General features: G+C 42.5%; 1 protein-coding gene across 2 annotated transcripts in view; it reads left to right on the top strand.

The window, feature by feature from the left end:
• The window catches only part of dnai4 (dynein axonemal intermediate chain 4), a 36,204-nt gene that overhangs the window by 2,170 nt on the left and 9,412 nt on the right, over positions 1–24,622 (top strand). Inside the window, exons 4-11 of one of the 2 annotated variants that reach the window (XM_084008433.1) lie at positions 11,351–11,457; positions 12,310–12,466; positions 12,891–13,030; positions 17,331–17,495; positions 18,595–18,780; positions 19,371–19,510; positions 24,255–24,341; positions 24,429–24,586. In XM_084008433.1, the coding sequence (XP_083864559.1) occupies positions 11,351–11,457; positions 12,310–12,466; positions 12,891–13,030; positions 17,331–17,495; positions 18,595–18,780; positions 19,371–19,510; positions 24,255–24,341; positions 24,429–24,586 (1,140 nt within the window). The remainder of the gene's footprint in view (positions 1–11,350; positions 11,458–12,309; positions 12,467–12,890; positions 13,031–17,330; positions 17,496–18,594; positions 18,781–19,370; positions 19,511–24,254; positions 24,342–24,428; positions 24,587–24,622) is intronic. The other variant, XM_084008434.1, reaches the window with a different exon arrangement.

Below are 24,622 nucleotides of genomic sequence, written 5' to 3'. Positions count from 1 at the left end.
TCAATTGAACAGGAGAGGGGAGGAAAACCACCAGCAACCACAGGGGGCCTGATTTTAATATAAATCAACGGTGAAACCGAAGGCGTTTTTACACAGAGATTCCGCCCTGATCCCAGAAAGAAAATGGTAAAATGGTAAATGGTCCTCATTTATATAGCGCTTTTATCCAAAGCGCTTTACAGGAATGACTGACATTCACCCATTCACACACACATTCACACACCGACAGTGGAGTCAACCACGCAGGGCGACAGCCAGCTCGTCAGGAGCAATTTGGGTGAGGCGTCTTGCTCAGGGACACCAGGCACTCAGCTAGGAGGAGCCGGGGATCGAACCGGCAATCTTGCTGTTGCCAGCCAACCCGCTCTACCTCCTGAGCTAAACCCCCCTCGATACACCGGTGCATCCCAGCATTGCAGTACCATGAGAGCTGATATAATCGCGGCCTCGCACGACGGCTACTGGCTTCTATCTTCCTAGGATCAACGTTCTGAGCTTGCTAAATCCCCCTAGTGGCGGGTCACCGACATAACATGTCATCAGAACGTCACCTTCTGTTCCGGCTTCCTGTCTCTCCCCGTCCACATCCGCAACCTTTTAGTTTTAGTTTTTTATTGGTGCAGCAATGTGACAAACCAGACGGTGAAAGGGTAAGCAAAGTAGACGTGTATCAAAAATTACAAACATAATTAAAACTGCGAGCAGTGTCATGACGGGCCCTCGCTCTTATGCGGTCGTGGAGTGCCTGCGGTCACAGGGCAGTGTCGTGGACGCTGCCCTTGGCGCGGCCGCCTCTCGTGGGGCAAGTCGAGACACAAGCGATGGACACCGAAAGGCATCCGTCTGTCACGTGCGGTCGTGGAGTGCCTGCATTCACACGGCAGTGCGGCAGCCGCCTACTTGTGCAGCGGCCACCTCCTCGTGGCGCGAGTTTAGACACAAGCGATTGACATTCAAAGCCATCTGTCTGTCACATACACACATGTTCATGCCTTCCTGACATCTCTCCTCCTCCCCCTAGTGTGACCTCTCCTCCTCCCCCTGTGTCCTCCTTGCAAGGTGAGATGAGAGGAATTAGTTATAAAAAAAATCAGGTGTGGCTTTAACTTGGAAAAAGTCACAAAATCAATGACATTTCCTGTCGCCAGTAGGTGGCGCTCTGACTGTGAGTGAATATGAAAGTGCAGATGTGTTCAGGAAGGAACTCTTATCAAGTGTGGAAAGTTTGGAACAGATCAGAGAACAAACACTGAAGTTATAATGTTTATGGCAGAGTTGAACTGACAGCTGTGTGAGGATGCATGTGAAGTGTGCCATCTCTCCTCCTCCCTTTGTGTCCAGGCTGAAATGAGAGGAATTTAAAAAAGGAATTAAAAGTTTCATGACTGTTGATCTGCTGTGATCCAAAGTGAAACTACATTTCAGTCACAGAGCTCACACACATGTTCATGCCTTCCTGATATCTCTCCTCCTCCCCCTAGTGTGACATCTCTCCTCCTCCCCCTGTGTCCAGGCTGAAATGAGAGGAATTAAAAAAAAGAAATTAAAAGTGGCATGACTGTTGATCTGGTGTAAAGCAGACTGCAACTGCATGTGAGATTGACAGATTCTCCATGTGTCACTGATAGATCTCTGACTCCACCTGGTGGTCGCTGTGCGCCTGTGTCTCTCCCCCCTATGCTCCCTGAGTGAAGATTGAGTGAAAACCTGGCTGAATTACACACTTGGCTAAAAACATTTTTTTAACCTACTTTATGATAAGTTTAGGCGGTGGGTCCAAGAGGCTTTTTTGTACATCTCCACTTGGGCTATCTAGGAAAAAATATTTCATGCCTGTACGCTCAACCTAGAGGGGGGGCTGTTGCTCAGAAAAAGGGCCTAAAATCGGTCACATTTCATGTCGCCATTAGGTGGCGCTCTACCTGTGAGTTAAAATTGCAGTGCAGTTGTGTTCAGTGACTCTTAACAAGCATGAATATTTTGGAGCAGATCGGAGTAGAAACGGTGAAGTTATAACAGCTTTAATGTCAATGGCGAAGGTTGAAAATAGTAGCGCAGTCAAGGCGCCGCCGTGGCCACGCCCCTAAATATTCTGGACATCTTTGACTAACTTTTTGTCCTTAAGGCCTTTCCAACCACATATCCAATTTTGGTATCGATCGGATCAACGCTATAGTCAGTTTTTGATTTTGTACGACCCCTGTGAATGGCCAAAAACAGCCAAAAACGGACAAAAATGCTAATATTTGGGATTTTTTGGCAGTGGCAAACATTACTCGATTTTGATGAAACTTGACAGGCATGTTCTATGTAGCTATGGCAACATAGGTTTCGAGTTTCGTAATTTTTGGGGCAAAGGTTATAGAGTTATGCTAATTGCATTTTGGTAGCCCAACCCTCTAATGTTCATTGGCCGATATCTCCCGATTAAATGCATATTTTCAAAACCTTTTCATACCATAGCCCCAACTAGGTCTAAAGAGTATGCCTACCAAATTTCGTCGGTAGGCGGACTTTGGTACTCCAAGAGGATTGTTTGTAGAGGAGACTTGTCTGCACATGTTTGCAAAATTTCATGTCAATCGGAATTACGGTGCGGCGGGGCTGGCGATTCTCCACTCTAGGTGGCGCTAGCGAGCAAATTTTTCATGAGCAAATGCGAAGATGCCAAATTCTTCAATTTTTCACCAGACCCTATAGACACTCCAATTTTGGTTAGTTTTTTTTTCATGCTCATACCCCCAAAACGCAGGTCAAAGGCGTGAAAGAATAATAAACATTTGAATAACAATAGGGCTTCGCAGCCCGACGTTGTCGGCACTCGGGCCCTAAATATACAACAAATCAAACAAGATGTACAGACTAGGGTATGAGAGGGGGCAGATGCATAAGTTTGTGTATAGTGAGTCCGGGTATAGTCAGTCTGTGTATAGTCAGTCTGTGTATAGTGAGTCTGTGTTGAGTCTGTGTATAGTGAGTCTGTGTATAGTGAGTCTGTGTATAGTATGTCTGTGTATAGTGAGTCTGTGTATAGTCAGTCTGTGTATAGTGAGTCTGTGTATAGTGAGTCAGTGTATAGTCAGTCTGTGAATAGTCAGTCTGTGTTGAGTCTGTGTATAGTGGGTCTGTGTATAGTAAGTCTGTGTATAGTGAGTCTGTGTATAGTGAGTCTGTATAGTGAGTCTGTGTAGTGAGTCTGTGTATAGTGAGTCTGTGTATAGTGGGTCTGTGTATAGTGAGTCTGTGTATAGTCAGTCTGTGTGTAGTGAGTCTGTGTAGGGAGTCTGTGTATAGTAAGTCTGTGTGTAGTGAGTCTGTATAGTGAGTCTGTGTATAGTGAGTCTGTGTATAGTGAGTCTGTATAGTGGGTCTGTGTATAGTGAGTCTGTGTATAGTGAGTCTGTGAATCGTGAGTCTGTGTATAGTGAGTCTGTGAACAGTGAGTCTGTGTATAGTGAGTCTGTGTATAGTGAGTCTGTGAATAGTGAGTCTGTGTATAGTGAGTTTGTGAATAGTGAGTCTGTGAATAGTGAGTCTGTATAGTGAGTCTGTGTATAGTCAGTCTGTGTATAGTGAGTCTGTGTTGAGTCGATGTATAGTGAGTCTGTGTATAGTCAGTCTGTGTTGAGTCTGTGTATAGTGAGTCTGTGATAGTAAGTCGGTGTATAGTGAGTCTGTGTATAGTGAGTCTGTGTAGTGAGTCTGTGTATAGTGAGTCTGTGTATAGTGAGTCTGTGTATAGTCAGTCTGTGTATAGTGAGTCTGTGTATAATGAGTCTGTGTATAGGGAGTCTGTGTATAGTAAGTCTGTGTGTAGTGAGTCTGTATAGTGAGTCTGTGTATAGTGAGTCTGTATAGTGAGTCTGTGTATAGTGAGTCTGTGAATCGTGAGTCTGTGTATAGTGAGTCTGTGAACAGTGAGTCTGTGTATAGTGAGTCTGTGAATAGTGAGTCTGTGTATAGTGAGTTTGTGTATAATGAGTCTGTGTATAGTGAGTCTGTGAATAGTGAGTCTGTGTATAGTGAGTCTGTTTAGTGAGTCTGTGTATAGTGAGTCTGTATAGTGAGTCTGTGTATAGTGAGTCTGTGTATAGTGAGTTTGTGAATAGTGAGTCTGTGTATAGTGAGTCTCTGTATAGTGAGTCTGTGTATAGTGAGTCTGTGTATAGTGAGTCTGTGTATAGTAAGTCTGTGAATAGTGAGTCTGTGTATAGTGAGTCTGTGAATAGTGAGTCTGTGTAAAGTAAGTCTGTGTATAGTGAGTCTGTGTATAGTGAGTCTGTGTATAGTAAGTCTGTGTATAGTGCGTTTGTGTATAGTGAGTCTGTGAATAGTGAGTCAGTGTATAATGAGTCTGTGTATAGTGAGTCTGTGTACAGTGAGTCTGTGAATAGTAAGTCTGTGTATAGTGAGTCTGGGTATAATGAGTCTGTGTATAGTCAGTCTGTGTATAGTGAGTATGGGTTTGTTGAGGCTGGTATCTGTTTAATGTGTACTGTGTACTACTAATAATAATAAGATTTAAAGGGACAGTGTGTAGGAATGACTCCCATCTTGTGGTGAAATTGTATTTTGCATTCAGACTGATAGTGCTCTCTACGGTAGCCGTTATGTATCTAGAAGGAACATGACATCCAACACCACTTCACCAGTATTCTTTCAGGTGATGAGGGTGATATTTCAAACAAACATGTGTGAGCATGTAGAAGTCATTACTCTTCCAGCAAGATAGTGATTTATGTTGGTTTATTTTATTATTATTATTCCATTACTGTGTCATAGTCTGTAGCATCAGCTAATAGTTGAGCGGCTAAGTGCTTATTTTTGTCAGAATCTTTCAGTTGATGATACAAGCATGAAAATTGGCATGAACAGTCTCCATGGGTCACTTGACAAGAAAATTGTCCGAGACATTTGATATTTCAAGATGGCGGCCATTTTTCAAGATGGCCGACAACTTAGTGGAACAGTTAAGTGATATAATGGTTTATTTGGTGATACAAGTATGAAAATTGGCATGAGCAGTCTTCATGGGTCCCTTGACAAGAAAATTGTCCGAGACATTTGATAATTCAAGATGGCGGCCATTTTTCAAGATGGCCGACAACTTAGTGGAACAGTTAAGTGATATAATGGTTTATTTGGTGATACAAGTATGAAAATTGGCATGAGCAGTCTTCATGGGTCCCTTGACAAGAAAATTGTCCGAGACATTTGATATTTCAAGATGGCGGCCATTTTTCAAGATGGCCGACAACTTAGTGGAACAGTTAAGTGATATAATGGTTTATTTGGTGATACAAGTATGAAAATTGGCATGAGCAGTCTTCATGGGTCCCTTGACAAGAAAACTGTCCGAGACATTTGAAATTTCAAGATGGCGGCCATTTTTCAAGATGGCCGACACCTTAGTGGAGCAGTTAAGTGATATAATGGTTTATTTGGTGATACAAGCGTGAAAATTGGCATGAGCAGTCTCCATGGGTCACTTGACCAGAAAATTGTCCGAGACATTTGAAATTTCAAGATGGCGGCCATTTTTCAAGATGGCCGACACCTTAGTGGAGCAGTTAAGTGATATAATTAGAGATGGGACGTTTGACACCGAGACTCGGAAGCCTGCTTCACTCTATTGAAGCAGGCTGGTTCGAAACGCTGTGTCGAGGCTTGTATCAAATCTCCGCGATCACGTGACCGATGACGTTTGACGTTTCATACGTCACAACGAACCACCGGAAATGAGGTGACTGATTCGAAGTTTTGGCGCGCCTTCATTCGTTATAACGAGACGCGAGATGCCCAGTGCTCCCCCCTGCTTCATAGCGTTCTGAGAGACCTTTGACACAACTGCTTAATAATGACTTTATTGCTTTTGTGTTGGAACTGGAAGCAATGATGTGTGAATCATTTGGAGGTTCATTGCTGCTATAACTGCAGCTGACCACTAGATGTCACTGGTAGGGTCTTTCTGTGAAGCTTTGAAGCTTCGAATCTTTTTTCGGTACAATCAGGAAGAAGCCTCAAAAGCTTCACGAGGCTTCATTTGCCCATCTCTAGATATAATGGTTTATTTGGTGATACAAGCATGAAAATTGGCATGAGCAGTTTCTGTGGGTCACTTGACAATAAGCCACCCACAGCTACTTGAAATTTCGAGATGGCGGCCATTTTTCAAGATGGCCACCACCTAAATGGAGCAGTTAAGCGATATTAATACTTAGTTATAGATAGAGATTTAGAGATTTAGAGATTTGTCCTTCCGGAAAATGTTTCTGCGCCATACAGTACGTCTGATACATTTATACAAAAAGACAATAAGACAGTTAGACAAGACAGGCTAAACAAACAGAGTCCAGAAGACTTTCCACTCCTCGTCCTGTTCCACCCAACCGCCAATTGGATGGCTTGGCATTTGTAGATGTCGCTTCAATGCCTGTCCCCACACGTATCCAGCTTCATAAGAAGCACGTTTGGCATGTTCTTTGAGTGCTGCTTGAGTTGGTGGGATCAAGTCTTATTGTCTTTGCTTTCTGGCAAAGAGATCAAGCCTGGCCTTGTTCACAGTTGTGACATCGCTGGACCTGTCATACATTAGCACAACAAATCTCTCCAAAGCTTGCAGGTCACTTATCTTCCACTGCAGAGGGACATTCACTGAGTCTTGCAAATGTTTTTGAGACCTCATCACACACGTCCCATGTTTTCCAGGCAGACTTCTTTGATTTGCCCTAGAAGGATGACACAATGTCACAACCACTGAAGGCATGGAAGAAGAGGATACCACGTGTTTTCTCTGGTCCTATGGCTGAAACCACCTCATGTATTGGGATCCATCTTGTCTTCTCTCCTTTGCCAAAAGTCACCCACATTTTCTCAAGGCCAAGTTGCATCAAAGGGGGCATAACAGAAGTGGCTATGATTACAATGTCTGTGTTATTGGCATCGATCATCAGGGATTTGTGTCCTTGTTTCACTGCATGCTGGGCATGAAGGAAGATACGTGTGTCTGCCTCTTCATGACTACACAGGGCTACTGCATCCAAATTGATCTTTTGAGGATCCAGGGGGCGGCCATCTTGAAAATAGAAATTTCAAGTGGCTGGGAGTGTTTTCTTGTCAAGCAACCCTTAGAGACTGCTCATACCAATTTGCATGCTTGTATCACCAAATAAACCATAATATCACTTAACTGTTCCACTAAGGTGTCGGCCATCTTGAAAAATGGCCGCCATCTTGAAATTTCAAATGTCTCGGACAATTTTCTTGTCAAGTGACCCATGGAGACTGCTCATGCCAATTTTCACGCTTGTATCACAAATTGAAAGATTGAAGCATTTATCTGCTCCACTATACTTGTTCTACAACACTGACTGTAAAAGAGGTTGTGTCCGGGATATACCACGGGCGGATGAAAAGCTCTGTAAATGTGGCTGTCAGCCCGGGAAGAGCCGGTCCTGCCCGTCCAGAAGCACCTCTCTGAAGTGATCTCCTTTCATTCACGCTGGCTCTGAACGGATCACGTTCAGGTGTTTATATTCTTCCTCAGTGGTTATAGTCTTCAAAATGGTGGAACGACATGGAAGCCTCCTGAGGACTTACCCGTCCATTGTAAATACAAATAAGGACTGAGGAGGAATGAGGATAAATCAGATTATTGGCAGAGGTTATTATAAACTTATGAGGACCTATTTATGAATGAAGACATTGATTTTAGATAATAAATTACTTAGAATGTTCCACACTGTCCCTTTAAGTAATGGTAATCATAATGATAATAACAACAATATTACAGTTTTTCTCCATTGGTTTGGCTCATTTCTTGAAACAGAAATTACATTCTCAAAACAACATGGACAAATCTCCAAACCACTTGGCAATTGTCCACAACAGAATTGCATTTCTCATTCATTAATCAAATTGCAATTGTCTTAGTACATGTCTCAATATCTCATTACATCTTTGCAAATGATTAAGTACAGGTAGACTACATTTAGCACAATTTCCAAGTGAATAGATCTTGTTGATCTAAACTGATTGTCGATTCTCAGTCTAATGGTTGTTCTCTGCAAAGCATGTCAGCATCATTTCATTGTGTAAGTCATCACACAATAGTCTGTTCAATTGTCAAAATAACAAAAGAACAATAAACAATAAACAATAAAAATATTAATCATCGTCATCACATGCAAGGAAGGATTTCAAAATATTATTATTATTTATAATGATAATGATAATAATAATAATATGTCAGCCCTGTGATACACTGGTTACCTGTCTGTCTCTACATGTCAGCCCTGTGGTTACCTGTCTGTCTCTACATGTCTACCTGTGATAGACTGGTTACCTGTCTGTCTCTACATGTCAGCCCTGTTATAGACTGCTTACCTGTCTGTCTCTACATGTCAGCCCTGTTATAGACTGGTTACCTGTCTGTCTCTACATGTCAGCCCTGTGGTTACCTGTCTGTCTCTACATGTCAGCCCTGTGATAGACTGGTTACCTGTCTGTCTTTACATGTCAGCCCTGTGCTAGACTGGTTACCTGTCTGTCTCTACATGTTTCCCTGTGATAGACTGGTTACCTGTCTGTCTCTACATGTTTCCCTGTGATAGACTGGTTACCTGTCTGTCTCTACATGTCAGCCCTGTGGTTACCTGTCTGTCTCTACATGTCTCCCTGTGATAGACTGCTTACCTGTCTGTCTCTACATGTCAGCCCTGTTATAGACTGCTTACCTGTCTGTCTCTACATGTCAGCCCTGTGATAGACTGGTTACCTGTATGTCTCTACATGTCGGCCCTGTGGTTACCTGTCTGTCTCTACATGTCAGCCCTGTGATAGACTGGTTACCTGTCTGTCTCTACATGTCAGCCCTGTGATAGACTGGTTACCTGTCTGTCTCTACATGTCAGCCCTGTGGTTACCTGTCTGTCTCTACATGTCAGCCCTGTGATAGACTGGTTACCTGTCTGTCTCTACATGTCAGCCCTGTGATAGACTGGTTACCTGTCTGTCTCTACATGTCTCCCTGTGATAGACTGCTTACCTGTCTGTCTCTACATGTCAGCCCTGTGATAGTCTGGTTACCTGTCTGTCTCTACATGTCAGCCCTGTGATAGACTGGTTACCTGTCTGTCTCTACATGTCAGCCCTGTGATAGACTGGTTACCTGTCTGTCTCTACATGTTTCCCTGTGATAGACTGGTTACCTGTCTGTCTCTACATGTCTCCCTGTGATAGACTGCTTACCTGTCTGTCTCTACATGTCAGCCTTGTTATAGACTGCTTACCTGTCTGTCTCTACATGTCAGCCCTGTTATAGACTGCTTACCTGTCTGTCTCTACATGTTCACAGTCCTAAGCAGGGCTCCAGACTAACTTTTTGCATTGGTTGCACTGGTGCGCCTAACTTTTTTTCTTAGGTGCACCAGCACAAAATTAAGGTGCACCCACATTTTTCATCGCGTCGCCTTTAACGCCAAAAGGTCACCTTTTTATCGCTCTCCTTTTACATAATGACGCCCCCTTATGGCCTAGGTTAACTGCAGCACGATCAGCACCCAGAACACCCGTTTTCTCCAGCCAATCTGCACACTGATGCCCAAGCGCAGTAAATGCTTGCTTTGTGGCACAATAAAAAGATCATACAGGTCACTAGCCTATAGATTGCAAATGGAAAACTGTTTATGTGATCTTAGCCTAGCCTAATTATATTTTTACTTAGGCTATTCATTTTTAATAATAATATTAGGAATAGGCTACTATACAATTTCCTATTCATGATCTCTCATGCTGTAATGTGGGCCTTCAAACACTGTGCGTGTCCATGCTCCACCTCGACATGTCCAATTAACATGTTGACCGGCCTCCCTTTATGCAAAATGCTTCAGTAGACAATAACGCACTCCTTCGTAGAGACGTCTGTGTCGCCGTCAATCATGAATGACGTGTACGTGGCGTTTCCAACCTCCGCAGCTGTCTTGTTCTTTAGTGTCGGCATTTTTTTCATCAGAATAATTTCGGACTTAAATTTAGTGAACGGCAACCCCTCCTTTGCAATATTGTATGCGACGTTGAATTTTATAATCATTTCAGATTCCTCAGCGGACGTGATTGATACAGCCTGACGCTGAAATGCAGCTGGATGAGGGGCCACTTTATTAACACACTTATCACGGCATGTAGTATGCTTTTTGGACATATTGCGCTTTTTCAACGTCTCGATGCGAAATGTTGTTGACTCTTCCACAAACGCACTATTACTGGCCAAATTCTGACCGCACTCCCGACAATAAATGCAGTGCATTGAGTCCCTTTCTTTATCGTACATCAGCCAGGGAAATTGCTTCAACCAGTCCTGTCTGAAGGCATATTTTTGGGCTTTTTAATTAGTCTCGGGGCGAGGCTTTCTGACTCTCTTCACTTTCAAAGAAAATCGAAGCGCTCAGCGTCGAAGCGCTCAGAGTACCTGCTCTGAGCGCTACAGCAGTGGAAAGGACCACAGCCAATCAGAGGCTAGGACCCGCCCGAGCTCTGTCTCTTATTGGTTTAGACCACGATACCGTCAGGAGAACATAAAGAGATGCTGCGCTTATGATTTTTTTTTTTCACCCGAGCAGCGTTAGGTGCACCAGTGCGACCTACAATTTTTTTCAGTCGCACTCATAAAAATTTTGGTCGCATATGCGACCAAAATGGTCGCACTCTGGAGCCCTGCTAAGTGGCATTTGTAACATGTTTTACTTAAAAGTAACAAAATAAACCAGGAGACAATGTATTTACTGTTAATGAGTTAACTCCTCTTATTGCTTCTTGATAAATATTACAAAAGAAAATGTAACATTGACTATTCTTTGGTAAGAATAAATAAAAAAAAATCATCTCCCATAATCAGGGTATAATAAGTACATATGGGATCACGACACAACAAGGCTGCCATCTTGATGAAAACATCCACATTTGAATTAGAAACCACTAACCCAACCAACCTTCCTCCAGTCTTGTTCACAATGTACAATAAATGTCACAACTTCTGCAAAGAAAGCAACGAGTATCTAGCCAATCAGAGGCAGAGTAGGCACATCTCCATGGAATGTGGGTGGAGGAAATACATCAGACTGTAAATAAGCTGCCAATGGCTGTGAGAGAGGTAACCTGGCTTATGGATGAGAGGGTATAAAAAGCTCTCTTCCATACTTATTGCTTGTGTTTCCTTGGTTAATTGGCTCAGGTTGGGCCTGATCTATACATAGTCCAATGTGTGATTTACTGATCAGAGAGATGCCCGTTAGGTGTGTGTGTTGCCACACATTTCCACCCTGTTAACATGGACTCTGACATCCTTTTCCAGGTCGATATTAGGAAGCAGCAGAATCTCCAGCCAGTCTACCTTCGAGTCCATGAATGAGGAGATTGAGGATACGTTTTCCAAAAGGGACCTGCCCATCAACTTCCCAGGTTCCAAAATTCATTGGCTTAGATTACGGTGTTCTTCTTTGTTTTTGGCTCCATCTTTAATGTTGATATGGTGGCAATAAGTTAATTTCAAGAGTAACTATAAACTAGAGAAGGCAAGTTCTAAGAAGTTGCGGTTGTGAACGCTCCCTGTTGTCAAGCTGAAGCCAAATGCAGATTGCTGCCTTTGAAAACTTTGAGTAATGTCCAGAATATATAAAAACTTTGAAATAATGTACTGGCCAATATTTGAACTGCAACTGTGCAAAAAGTATGAATGCTGTCTATCTGGAATCACTAGATGAGCTTTGAAAATGCTTGAAAAGTGAGTATTGAGGATTTTTTGAAGATTCCGTAATCTGCTTGAATGGGAAAAAAATTATGTCAAATATCTCTGAAATGATGAATGATATCAATTACAAAAAAATAGATGCAAAAAAATAAAGAATTCCATGCAGAAGAAGAAGAAATGCCTCCTGCATTCACAACCAACTCTACATTTTGTCTGGAATGTTGAAAGAATGCCTCAAGAAGGTGAAAAAAAGAATGTTGGTGACTCCAAATGAGCTCAGAGCATCATTCTATTGTAATAGCCACTTTCAACCAGCAGGGTAGTCACTATGTACTGTATATTTATAATAGAATATGTAGAATCCAAATGGTTTTAAATGTTTGAGCCCTGACTCAATCAACAACACTACTATGTAACAGATACATTAGTTCCAGCTGAAAGAATTCATATTGATAATGAATCTAACATCCACAACATTGATTATGAGGGAATGTCACACAGATTGCTGTGACGTCTCGGGTATTTGATACCCGTTTTAGTTTCACGTCTTTTGTTCCCACCAGATGTGAAGGGGAAACGACACACTTTGAAAGAACATGTGACAGAAGACATGTTGAAAGAAGTCACAGACGTCCACATCTCTGAGACAGACAGCTTTTCACTGCTGGACATACCCAACACCTTTGTGTCAGTGGAGGCCGATGATGCAGAAGCTATCATGTGAGTGAATTCATATTTATCATCCACACTGAAAAACACACCGCTCACACTCTGAGGTGAATTCTAACCAAAGAGCGGCTAAATCCCGCCCCTTCCTGGGACCTTATTTCGGGGAATAATATGTACAGTAGACAAATAATTTATTTGATCCCATTTGAATTGTTGCATGAATTACACATCTGATGTTTGTCAGTTTAAAAGATAATGTTTGATTTAGTGTTCAAACTGCTGAAGTACTAAACTGTATTAATCCATACTAGAAGAGAGTTAGAAAAGAGAACAGTGAGCGAAGTGGCGTCTCTCTCTCTCTGTGTTCGGTACCAAGAAGGGGCGGGACTTAGACTCTCTTTTGGTCAGTAATTGAAAAATGTCTATTCCTCAATGGTTATAACAAGCTGGTGTCATCTTGACCTTGTTTTGACAGAGAGGGAAACAGTCGGTATGCAGAGGTTTGCAGAAACAGAACGGGCAATGATGCGTTCAAGGATCGCTCCGTACAGACCCTGAACGGAGCAGCTAAAAACAAACAGGTCCAGAGCTGCAGCATGGTCATGGTAGACACAGGTCAGACTCTTCATTTTCCCCTGGAAGTTGCAAACCTGAAGCTGCATTGATTTTTCTTATGGCCCCTTGGGGGCAGACCAACTGAAAACACAACACTGACAAGTGCTCCCATTGTATAGTTGCTATAACAACAGTTAAACATCCAGCAGACACAGGTCACAGTCAGCATTCATTTGCAGTCGTGTTTCTGACAACCTGGTGAATGTAAACTTTCCTTTGAGCTCTATTTTTGGCTCCATCATGTAGTGAGAATGTCGTGATGATCACCAGATAGTCTCCAACAGCTTGTCTGGTGGTGGGCAGGTCAAGTACTACGTGTTAATCAGAGCTTCTTCCACCCAACACAGCGTCTTGTTGTTGGAAACAGGGCACACAAGGGGCTTTGTTGGAAAGAACACACAAAGACAAATGAAATCAGACAAGGAATCTACCTTGGTGTTTTGGTGCAAGAGAAATAAAAGTCAAGTACTGCAAAGTCAAGACTCATAAATATAGAAAAGAATAAATACTGGAGTCAGCTATCAAGTCCGCACCGCCTCCAGAGGTCCAGCAGTTGTCAGTATGGAGTACAGCTGCTGGGCCTGATAACATCCCTGGTCCGACCAAAAACATGGGGCGACTGTGGCTCAGACGTAGAGGGAGTCGTTCCAATACCGGCTCCTCCAGTCTGAACCCCAAATTGCCCCGAAGGCTGTGCCATCAATCAGTGTACGAATGTGTGAATGGGTAAGAGTGAGAGAATGCAGTGAATTAGCTAGAAAAATTAGCTGCACGGTGGTGTAGTGGGTAGCACTCTCGCCTCACAGCAAGAGGGTCCTAGGTTCGATGCCCGGGTTCCTTCTGTGTGGAGTTTGCATGTTCTCCCCGTGTACGCGTGGGTTCTCTCCGGGTTCTCCGGCTTCCACCCACAGTCCAAAGACATGCAAGATGGGGATAGGTTAATTGGTGACTCTAAATTGCCCGTAGGTGTGAATGTGAGCGTGAATGGTTGTCTGTCTCTACATGTCGGCCCTGTGATAGACTGGCGGCCTGTCCAGGGTGTACCCTGCCTTCGCCCAATGACTGCTAGGATTGGCGCCAGCCCCTCCGCGACCCTAAAAAAAAAAAAAAAAATACAGGATAAGCGGTAGAAAATGGATGGATGGACAGCTAGAAAAGTGCTATATGCAGGTCCATGTGCTCAGTGGCGCCGCCAGGATTCAATTTCAATGTACGCACAGAAACGGCAAATACAACAACAAATGGAAAAATACTTTTTTAAGACAAAATCGAATGTTTTCAGTATCAGTGAAATCAGTAGCGTATATCATGGTGATAGGCCCCGGTGCAAATATTTTTTTGTGCCCTCCATCCCCGCCCTAAACACAAGCGCACGCTTGTGAGCACTCCACGCACGCACACACACGCTTGGACACACACGCACAGTACGGTATGTTAACTCTCCCGGCCCGGGGAGAGGGACATGCATCGGCTCGGCCCACAGTGCTCAGCAGCAGAGAGGTGACGAGACCAGAGCCGAGCTGTATAGTGTAGTGGAGAGGGGCCAACACACGCTATGCGCAATTGCGCACACACGCGCGATCGTCCTCTCAAATGCGGCTGCGTCTCTCCAGGTCACTGTGTGAGAGAAAGAAAAGCTCTGACTTGCTTGGGCAGACGTTGTTTGGTGTCACCCGCTGATTTGCATAATTTAAATATCTAGCCCGCTGAATCTTCCTATCCGGCCCCGGTTCAGCACCATCCAATTTTTTTTTCACCTTCAAAAAAAGTACGCACAGTGCGTACAGGATTCCGGCTGGCGGCGCCACTGCATGTGCTAACCAGCTTGAATACCTCATCCTGCTACTGGTTGTTCAGACTTCCTCACAGGGCTGTGTGCTTGGCCCCCTCCTGTTCTTGCTGTACACACATTTTATAGAGCAACAGAACCTACAGGTTAGAATTCACACAAGGAATTCAAGGTGCTGACAACATTGATCACATCCAGCCACTTGAAGCGCATGCACCCTCCATGGGTTGCCAGTGTTGGTGTTAGCTACAAGCTAGCATTAATGATATCGTCAAGAAGGAAAGTAGCCACCTCGGCATGGCTTTTCAGTCCTTGAAACTCCTTCAGCTGACTCCAACGATCAAACGCTGAACGTTCACTCCGGTCTCGCTTCTCCTTTTGTCACTTAACTTGAGCGAAATGCCACCCACTTACCGTCAAACTCAGACATTTTTCTGTTCGTTTTTTTTCCACACTAAGGGACCGTTCAGTTATGTTCCTGATAAGAGATCAACGTGGAGAAAAGCACCGCCTACTGACCAATCAGCTGTCTTGGAAAATAGCATCAGCATTTGTAAAAGATCCCATGGAGCTCTGTGGATCGTGGATCAGGTCTCTTAGGAGAACTAGAGTGTTCAGAGACCGGCAAAACCCTTTTTCTTTCCCTGACGGTGTTTTATATGAGAGATCCAGATTCTCATCAGAGGGCATGACTTATCTGTGTCAGCGTACAGCCTACTTACCACTTTGAATCATGTTTTTATATTTATTTGATTTACTCCCAAGTTTTACACCGGCGGGATTGCAGCTGGAAGAATGAGGCTGATATTGTCATAAACCACGTTATAAGAATACATGTTGTTTAAAGTCTTTGACCTTTTATTGAGGGAGGACAGCGTGAGAGTTAAAGGGACGAGAGAGAGCGACGAGATACTTTAAGAGGACCGCAGTGCAGATTCAAACCTGTGACTGCTGCAGGGAGCCTCGGTACATGCGGCGGTAACTCTACCACTGAGCTATCACCGCAATTAACAAGTTGACTTAATCAGTCTAGTAGTGCCCTTATGATAGGGCAGTCATATTATACGACTGTCCCAGTCGGCAAGTCCGGCGGATCGAGGGCACTCTGTCAGATTTTGAATGTTTACAACTCTCACACTCCCCCAGGCTCTACATGCACGTAGAGGCGCGTTTTTTTTTTCTAAAACCGGATGATTTATGTTGTTCTATCAAAGCGTAGTGTCGGCTTCTGTGAATATGATCAAAAAATGTTGCCGACTGGGACTTTAACATACGCATTCACACAGTCGGTTTTTGCGACTGGAGCAGATGTTGATCACACAATGTTATTGATGTGAAATATTAACAACTGACCATTCCTCGCTCAATATTTGTGAAGTGACATATTGAGTTGATAAATTGTCCGGAGGGTTATATTATTTCTGCCATGTCGATTGCAGGGTCATGTCAAAATAAACGATATCGCCAGCAGGGTTCTGCATAAAGTGATCAATGGTCTGAAAATCCCTCCAGTGGGTCTTAAAATTAATAACGTACCGTCCCTAACTGGCAACCCCAAAGACTCTTGAGCCCTGACTACAGAGATACCATGTGATACAAACGTGGTTATTCTATTGGCTCACAAGCCGCAGCTAGAAGCCGCAGCTAGAAGCCGCAGCTAGACGTCCCACATCTACACAGAGGGAAACAAAACATTCATTACGGACCAATTTTTTTTTTTTTTTAATGATTAATTCAAAATCGAAACATTTTTTTCACAAGAAGTGATGCGACACCAAAAGCTCTGTGGATGTATTTTTTTTTAAATTATTCGTTACATAAACAGGTTATCATTATGACTTTTAAATGCAATAAGGAACTATGTGACAGGTTGATTCTAAAGGACAACCTGGGTAGGCATCCTATATGAAATGGCACATAGAAAAAAGGCAAGGCCAAAAGAATGATGGCGGATGACATGATAATGAGACTTGATATTGAGAGGAAATCAACAATCTGGCAGAGTGGTTCTCAGAGAACAACCTACTGCTCAACGTCAGTCAAACCAAGGATCTGACTGTTGAATCTCGACACACGGTGTCCTGTCCACGTCAGTGGAGCTGAGGTGGAGCAAGGGAACAGCTGCATCAACAAAAGACCTGTCATGGTCATCACACATCTCCATCCTGGTGAAGAAGCTCATAACAGCTAGATTTCTGTAGGTCTTAACTTCTCCAGAGGAGAAATAGGAACATCCTGACTGGAGACATTACAAACCATCATGGAATGTTCACGGTCCAGAACAGGAGGACTCTCCTGACCCCCAGAATATTATTGGTGCCATGTACCAGCATCAGTGAGATTGGTGACAAGAGGTGCCTGCACAGAGACCAAAGATATTAAAAAAGACAGAGCCCTCCCAGACACAGCCTCTTCACCCTTCTGCATTCTGGGGAGAGATACACAAAATCAACCGATGGGAGTTTGTCTTTTCAAAAGTTGACGGTCTTAAGAATGTTTCCATGCCCACAGCCACGACCGCCAGCACCTGGGACATGTACGACTCGGTGCTGAGCCCCGGCCAGGAGGAAACTGTGTGCAGCCCTGAAGTAGGGAGGGCGGACTATCTGGAGGCGACAGTGGACGCCAGCAGAGGTGCAGAGAGGAGCGTGTCAGTGGGCAGCACCACCAGTACAGGTACCAACGGCTTTTAGTCCCGCCAAATAGCCAAGAATGTTGAGAAAAGTGTGGTGGACGATTCAAAAATGTGTTTAAATGAACATGACCTCTCAGCTGCAGTGGCGGCTGGGGGACTTTGTTTCAGGGGGAGAGGCCAAATATCCAGCATGGTTTGCTGCTGCTTCTAAAATATAACCTGTTTTTATTTAAAACACACTTTTCATGCTGTAATGTGAGTGAATATAATGTATATTTACTACTCATAGAACATCTCATACCCACATTTGGTTCTTATCAATAACTACAACATGTTTTTAATATTAATGAGTTTATTAATTGGATGCATTAAAAATTGTAAATGAATACTTCTTCATGTTAGAGTAATAGTGAACTGACTGGTTTACTGTTGTTCAGAGAGCTTCTTCCAACTCTAGATGTCTGTCATGAGTCTTCTCTTCAGATATTTGACAGAATGATCTAGAATCCAGTCTGTGATAATATGCCTGTTCACGTTGCTCGCCCAATCAAAAGGTCACGTTTTGAACACTCGTGATTATATCCTCACGTCTTGCAGCGAATTGAAGTCAATTAAATCTTCACTGCTAGTTCTCGTAAAGTAAAGTAGTATTACACAGCCAAACAGTTTCATATGATTGATCTTTCTTACCTGGAACTTCTTGGTCAACTCCATCCCTCAGTTTACTGGAACGTCCTCAAACTCACATTTCCTAAGTTGACAAAAAGTCAAATTCCTGTGATATCTACTGATTTGGGTTTACATTTCAATTATTGTATTAAATTCAATGTATATAGTCAATGTAACTAGCTGGGACGTTGTGATGTGATCTCTAGACGAGTGACACGTTATGGAGTGCATTTGTGGAAGTCTGGATGTTGAAATCTCATCCGATCCCTGTCAATCCAATGAAATTAATTAACGGTGCAGAAGAGGAGGGGCGGAGCCCTAGCGCCATTTATGGGCCACTGCTCAGATATCTTATTACAAAGCATCTCTATTCATCCTTTCTGATTCACAACTGAAGTAAAATGACAGTTTTAAAACTGGACTTGAGGGTAGTTGTGCAATAACTTCTGATGTTCTTGTATTTCCCTTCAGTCAGTGCTGCTAGCTCACTGAAAGAAGTGGAAGCGTGTGGGAGCAGTTTAAACGCTGAGTCAGACCTGCATCTGATGATGCTGTCAGAGAAGTTCCAGCACTGCCTGCTAGTGATGGAGAGGAGCTTACTGGCAAACACGTTCCAGGCCCAGCTGGCTGCTTACAGACAGCTGCCTGCCATCCAAGGTACACGCTTACATCCTGACACTCGCCCATGTTTCCTGCTAGAAACACTCAACTTTGAGGTCAGCCCCCACTGACAGTCGCCATGGTAACAGGATAATCCGGGTGATTGACTTCACCTGTCAGTGGTCATAATGTTATGGCTGATCGGTGTGAATCACATCTGTGTCACAACACGGTCACTGGTTAGACTGAAATGGAGGTGTGGACCCAAATGCAGGTTTGAAGAAAAGAAGTTTATTGAAATAAGGTCAACTAACAAAAACTGAGGGAGGCCACAAGGGCAAAAACGCTATACAAAATAAGGAACAAGATAAACAGAACTTGCAAACGGTAACACCACAAGAGATACACAACCAAGATTGTGACACAAACTACACAATGTAGTTGATGTTGACACATGCGGAGCAACATTTAGAATGAAGTAGACTGTAAAAGGATGTATACCTCATAACTGGGATGCATACATGCAGAGTATAATGGAGTGACTGTCCCTGGTGCTTTACAGCAGCCCACTGCTCCTGAGGCTGAAGATGGTTGAACACAGAGTGTGTGACCATAACAATAACGTTGTTTTTTACTGGTTGTGTCAGACCAAGACCGTCTGGTGGAGCAGAGAGAGGAGGACCCAGAGAGCTCTCCGTCTCCAGCAGTGGAGCGTCTCTGGGCTTTCAGCTGCGAGCTGAGCAGAGGACGCAGCGTCAGCAGCATGGCCTGGAACAAGAAGAACACGGTAACACGCCTCAACACCTGCCACGCCATCTTCTTTGATGGGGTTTTGGAATACTTTTATCGGTAACGCTTTATATAACGGTCCTTGTAATAAGCATTAGTTAATAGATAATAAGGCCTTTATAAGTGCATACAAGATGCTTATTAACATTATTATGCGTTTATAAGACTAAATATGTATTAATAGTCTCATTATAATATAGTTAATAGCAGACTATAAGAGATTTATAATAACTTATAAGAAACTTGTTAACTGTTTGTTGATGCTTAAGAACATTAATAAAATCCTCATGAGTATGTTATAATTGTTCATAATGACATTACAAACACGTATATTGACTCAACTAGCCCAACCATGATGTCTTTGTCATGCCTGTATTAATCTTTTTTGTTTGATTTATTAACATTAATATGTACTTTATTGCTCATCTATTATAAGTTAACTATGCACTTGTTTACAGTTAACTGTGCTTTTTGCAGGTACCGGATCTAAAGTGAGAACAATGTCTTATTAAGGCTGATAAATCTTGTATTGTGCATTATTATGCCTTTAAGAATATTTCTTTTCTTGCTTTATCAAAATAAAATGTACTTTATTATGCCCTTATTATCAGTTAACTATGCTTTTTGCAGCTTCCAGATCTAAAGTGAGAACAATGCCTTATTAAGTCTAATAAATCTTCTATTATGCATTTATTTATGGCTAATGATTTTCATAACTTCCACATCGGGAACGAACAATACATGTGGTTAAGGTTGATATGATGGAAAGATAAAATTACTTAACAGAACAAATGTTTCAATGGTAAAGCCCAAAAAGGTTTTATTTATTGCTGTGGCTTTCAAAGACACATTTTCGTAAAAATGTACAAAAAAATTAAATAAAAATAATAATAATAAAAAAAAGAATAACACCTACACTGGGTTTTGAAAAAAAAAAGTATTCCTTATGATTTAATACAAAAATAAAAATCACCTAAAAAACAGGTGTTTGAAAAAAGTACACTCTAGAATACTATACAAAACGTCAATGAACAAGTGCATGGTAGTTTTTTTTTAAATTCCACCGAACATTTTGCGTTTAAACATTTTACAAAACACTCTTAAAACATGTTTTGGGTATTGAACCTTGAAACTTGTGTGTGTGGAAATCAGCCACTACAGGGCTCCGGTCAGAGAACACGCAGTCATCAGTTTGTTCACAGTCTTTACTGCCAAAATAATATGAAATAATGAAATAAACACAGAAACACAATTGAGTTATTCCTGATAACTAACATATGCGCTTAATTACTATATGCATACTCGTATATACATACATGTAAGTAATAAACACTAACAATAACAGTGAACCACTACATTTCTTAACTGACAACAAAGCCATGTTTCATTTCCACAATAAGACAGCCAAACTAGCTAAGCTGGCCACTCAACACACAGCTAATACTGTAACAAACTAGTTGCTGGAACAACTCCTCACTGATATTGCAGGAGTTCATCAAACACACTAAACAGAAGTCTGGAGGGAGAACTAGGTTATATCACCACATTATTTTCACAGTAGCAATAATTATAACTTACATCGTCAGTGACTTCTGCACCAATAACGGCATCAAAGAAAATGAACAAAAAGAGGGAAACGATCACTCTGTACATCCAAAATAAGAGTTGTAGTTTCACAATAAAAGTCTCTGAACCAAATGTCTCTGAACATGAAGAATTCACAACATGTGCAATTTGCATCAAAAGGAATTCAAACGTCCCCCTTTCTAACTGGCAACAGTTTCCCTGATTTCTTAAAGGAAAAGTTCGGAATTTTGGACATAGGACCTCATTTCCAACTTACCCGAGTTGATATAGGTCGGTGGAGACCGTTTTCAGCACAATTGGTCCAGTCCTTATAGTTGCACAAGTCACTGTTGCTAAACTGGTGTTGAGCTAGCGCACGTCAACGGTAACATCCAGCCTGTCACTAAAAACAGCTTTAACTGCTCCGCAGAACACCCGAGACAAATGTATTATGACGTCGGACTATCGATGTACATGTCAGTGTTGGTAGAATAATCCAAAAAATTGTTTTAACGCTGCTAGGAGTACTAGCTGTCACGACTGTAGGGCGCTTAGGTTTCGTTTTTACGCACTACTACTAACACGCAAAGTAAAATTCCGCTGCTGCTGAGAAACTAGTCCCTCAAAATGTTTTATCGTTGAAAATGCAAGGTTGGTTTAATTTCTAAAATGATTCTACCAACACTGACATGTACATCGATAGTCCGACGTTATAATACATTTGTCTCGGGTGTTCTGCGGAGCAGTTAAAGATGTTTTTAGTGACAGGCTGGATGTTACCGTTGACGTGCGCTAGCTCAACACCAGCTTAGCAACACTGACTTGTGCAACTATAAGGACTGGACCAATTGTGCTGAAAACGGTCTCCACCGACCTATATCAACTCGGGTAAGTTGGAAATGAGGTCCTATGTCCAAAATTCCGAACTTTTCCTTTAAGTGTCGGAACCTTACTGTCAATATCTGGACAGTGACGTGTCATCCACTCCCACTATTTAGCCTTCATTTTAGCCTACCCTGTACCTCTTGGCTATATCATGTAGTAGCCTACCAAGAGGACCATCTTTGTGGTTCCTGCCTAGCCATTCAGTCCACTCAATGAGACAAAGATGGTCAGACAGTAAGTGTTCAGTTTGGTTACCTATTTGCCTCCAAACCTGCTCCTTAATACTTCGCCACGCTCTTTCTATGTGCTGTGTATGGACACCGGTTTGGGGATCTACATACTGTACCACCTTGCATGATTTACAGTCATGTGATTGTAGACAAGTTCAGGGAGGGAACGATAAGCACGCCATTCATCACTAATGATGTCTGATCCTATCTTGACATGATGTGCAATCAGGGGGACAAGATCTTGTGCAAATGTAAAATCTGAGGTAGGGCGTGCTACACGCCCTACCTCAGATGTTTATGTTGCACTTGTTAAATGTTCAATCACGTGTTTTAGGTGATTTTAACTTTTGTAAATTTTTAGGAGTAAAAACTAATGTTGCACTTTGCAAAATTGTACTTTTCCATGTTAACTGATGTTTTACATAATATGCCCAAATACTTAAAGTTATAAAGTGTACTTTTTTTTTCAAAAGCCAGTTGTAGGTAATTTATTTTTATTATTATTATTATTATTTTATTTTTTTTAACATTTTTACAAAATGTGTCTTTGAAAGCCACAGCAATAAATAAAACCTTTTTGGTCTTTACCATTGAAACATTTGTTGTGTTAAGTAATTTTATCTTTCCATCATATCAACCTTAACCACATGTATTGTTCGTTCCCGATGTGGAAGTTGTGAAAATCATTAGCCATAAATAAATGCATAATAGAAGATTTATTAGACTTAATAAGGCATTGTTCTCACTTTAGATCTGGTACCTGCAAAAAGCACAGTTAACTGTAAACAAGTGCATAGTTAACTTATAATAGATGAGCAATAAAGTATATATTAATGTTAATAAATCAAACAAAAAAGATTAATACAGGCATGATAAAGACATCATGGTTGGGCTAATTGAGTCAATAATAATGTCACGTAATGACACGTAATGTCATTATGAACAATTATAACATACTCATGAGGATTTTATTAATGTTCTTAAGCATCAACAAACAGTTAACAAGTTTCTTACAAGTTATTATAAATCTCTTATAGTCTGCTATTAACTATATTATAATGAGACTATTAATACATATTTAGTCTTATAAACGCATAATAATGTTAATAAGCATCTTGTATGCACTTATTAGGGCCTTATTACCTATTAACTAATGCTTATTACAAGGACCGTAATATGAAGCGTTACCGCCTATGCTTACAACCCAATGCGATTGGCATTTGCTCGAGATCATAGAGATTGGCAGATTCACCATTGGCGCCCTGTGCTCTACATGATGAGAGCAGGTTCACCCTGAGCACATGTGACCGGCGTGACAGAGTCTGGCGACGCCGCGGAGAACGTTCTGCTGCTGCAACATCCTCCAGCATGACCGGTTTGGCGGTGGGTCAGTGATGGTCTGGGGAGGCATTTCTTTGGAAGGTCGCACAGCCCTCCATTTGCTTGCCGGAGGTACCCTGACTGCCATTAGGTACTGGGATGAGATCCTCAGACCCATTGTGAGACCATATGCTGGTGCAGTGGGCCCTAGGTTCCTTCTAATGCATGACAATGCTAGGCCTCATGTGGCTGGAGTGTGTCAGCAGTTCCTGCATGATGAAGGCATTGATGTTATGGAGTGGCCTGCCCGTTCCCCAGACCTGAATCCTATTGAGCACATCTGGGACATCATGTCTCGTTCCATCCACCAACGCCATGTCGCACCACACTGTCCAGGAGTTGACTGCTGCTCTGGTCCAGGTCTGGGAGGAGATCCCTCAGGAGACCATCTGTCCTGCGATCTGATTTTCCACTTTGATTGTCGGTATGATTCTGAATCGAGACCTCCATAAGATGAGGATTTTGATTTCATTAATCATCCTTATGTTGTTTTGTTGTCAACGCATTGCACTTTGTAATGAATAAAGATTTCAAACTGGAATATGTTATTCATTGAGAACTAGCATGTGGTGTTTAGGTGTTCCCTTAACTTTTGTGAGCAGTGTATTTGACCAAACCTGTTGACAGCTCACAGAAACGCTGGCTCACTAAAGAGGTCTGCTTGTGCTTGTTTCTCTGTAGGACCTGCTGGCTGTGGGCTATGGTCAATCTGGCTCTGGGAACCAGAAACCAGGCCTGGTGTGCTGCTGGTCGCTCAAAAATCCCACAGTATGATTTGTTTGAACCTTAATTTCACTCCATTTCTCGCCAGCGGTATATGTCCATTCTAGATGTTGTCATGTGACCCCTCTGCAGTGGCCTGAGCGAGTCTTCCAGTGTGACAGCCCCGTGACCTCCCTGGACTTCTCCACCAACAACCCCAGTCAGCTGGCTGTGGCCCTGAAAGACGGCAGCATCACTATCTACAATGTGAGGAGTCAAGACAGCAAGTCATGTGTCATCAGCAGCAGCAGGTGTGTGTGGACAGCAGCTTACATCACACACACACA

Source organism: Eutrigla gurnardus, assembly GCF_963514095.1.
Source record: "Eutrigla gurnardus genome assembly, chromosome: 4".
Classification (NCBI taxonomy): Eukaryota; Metazoa; Chordata; class Actinopteri; order Perciformes; family Triglidae; genus Eutrigla; species Eutrigla gurnardus.
This window is presented reverse-complemented; position numbering and strand designations above follow the sequence as displayed.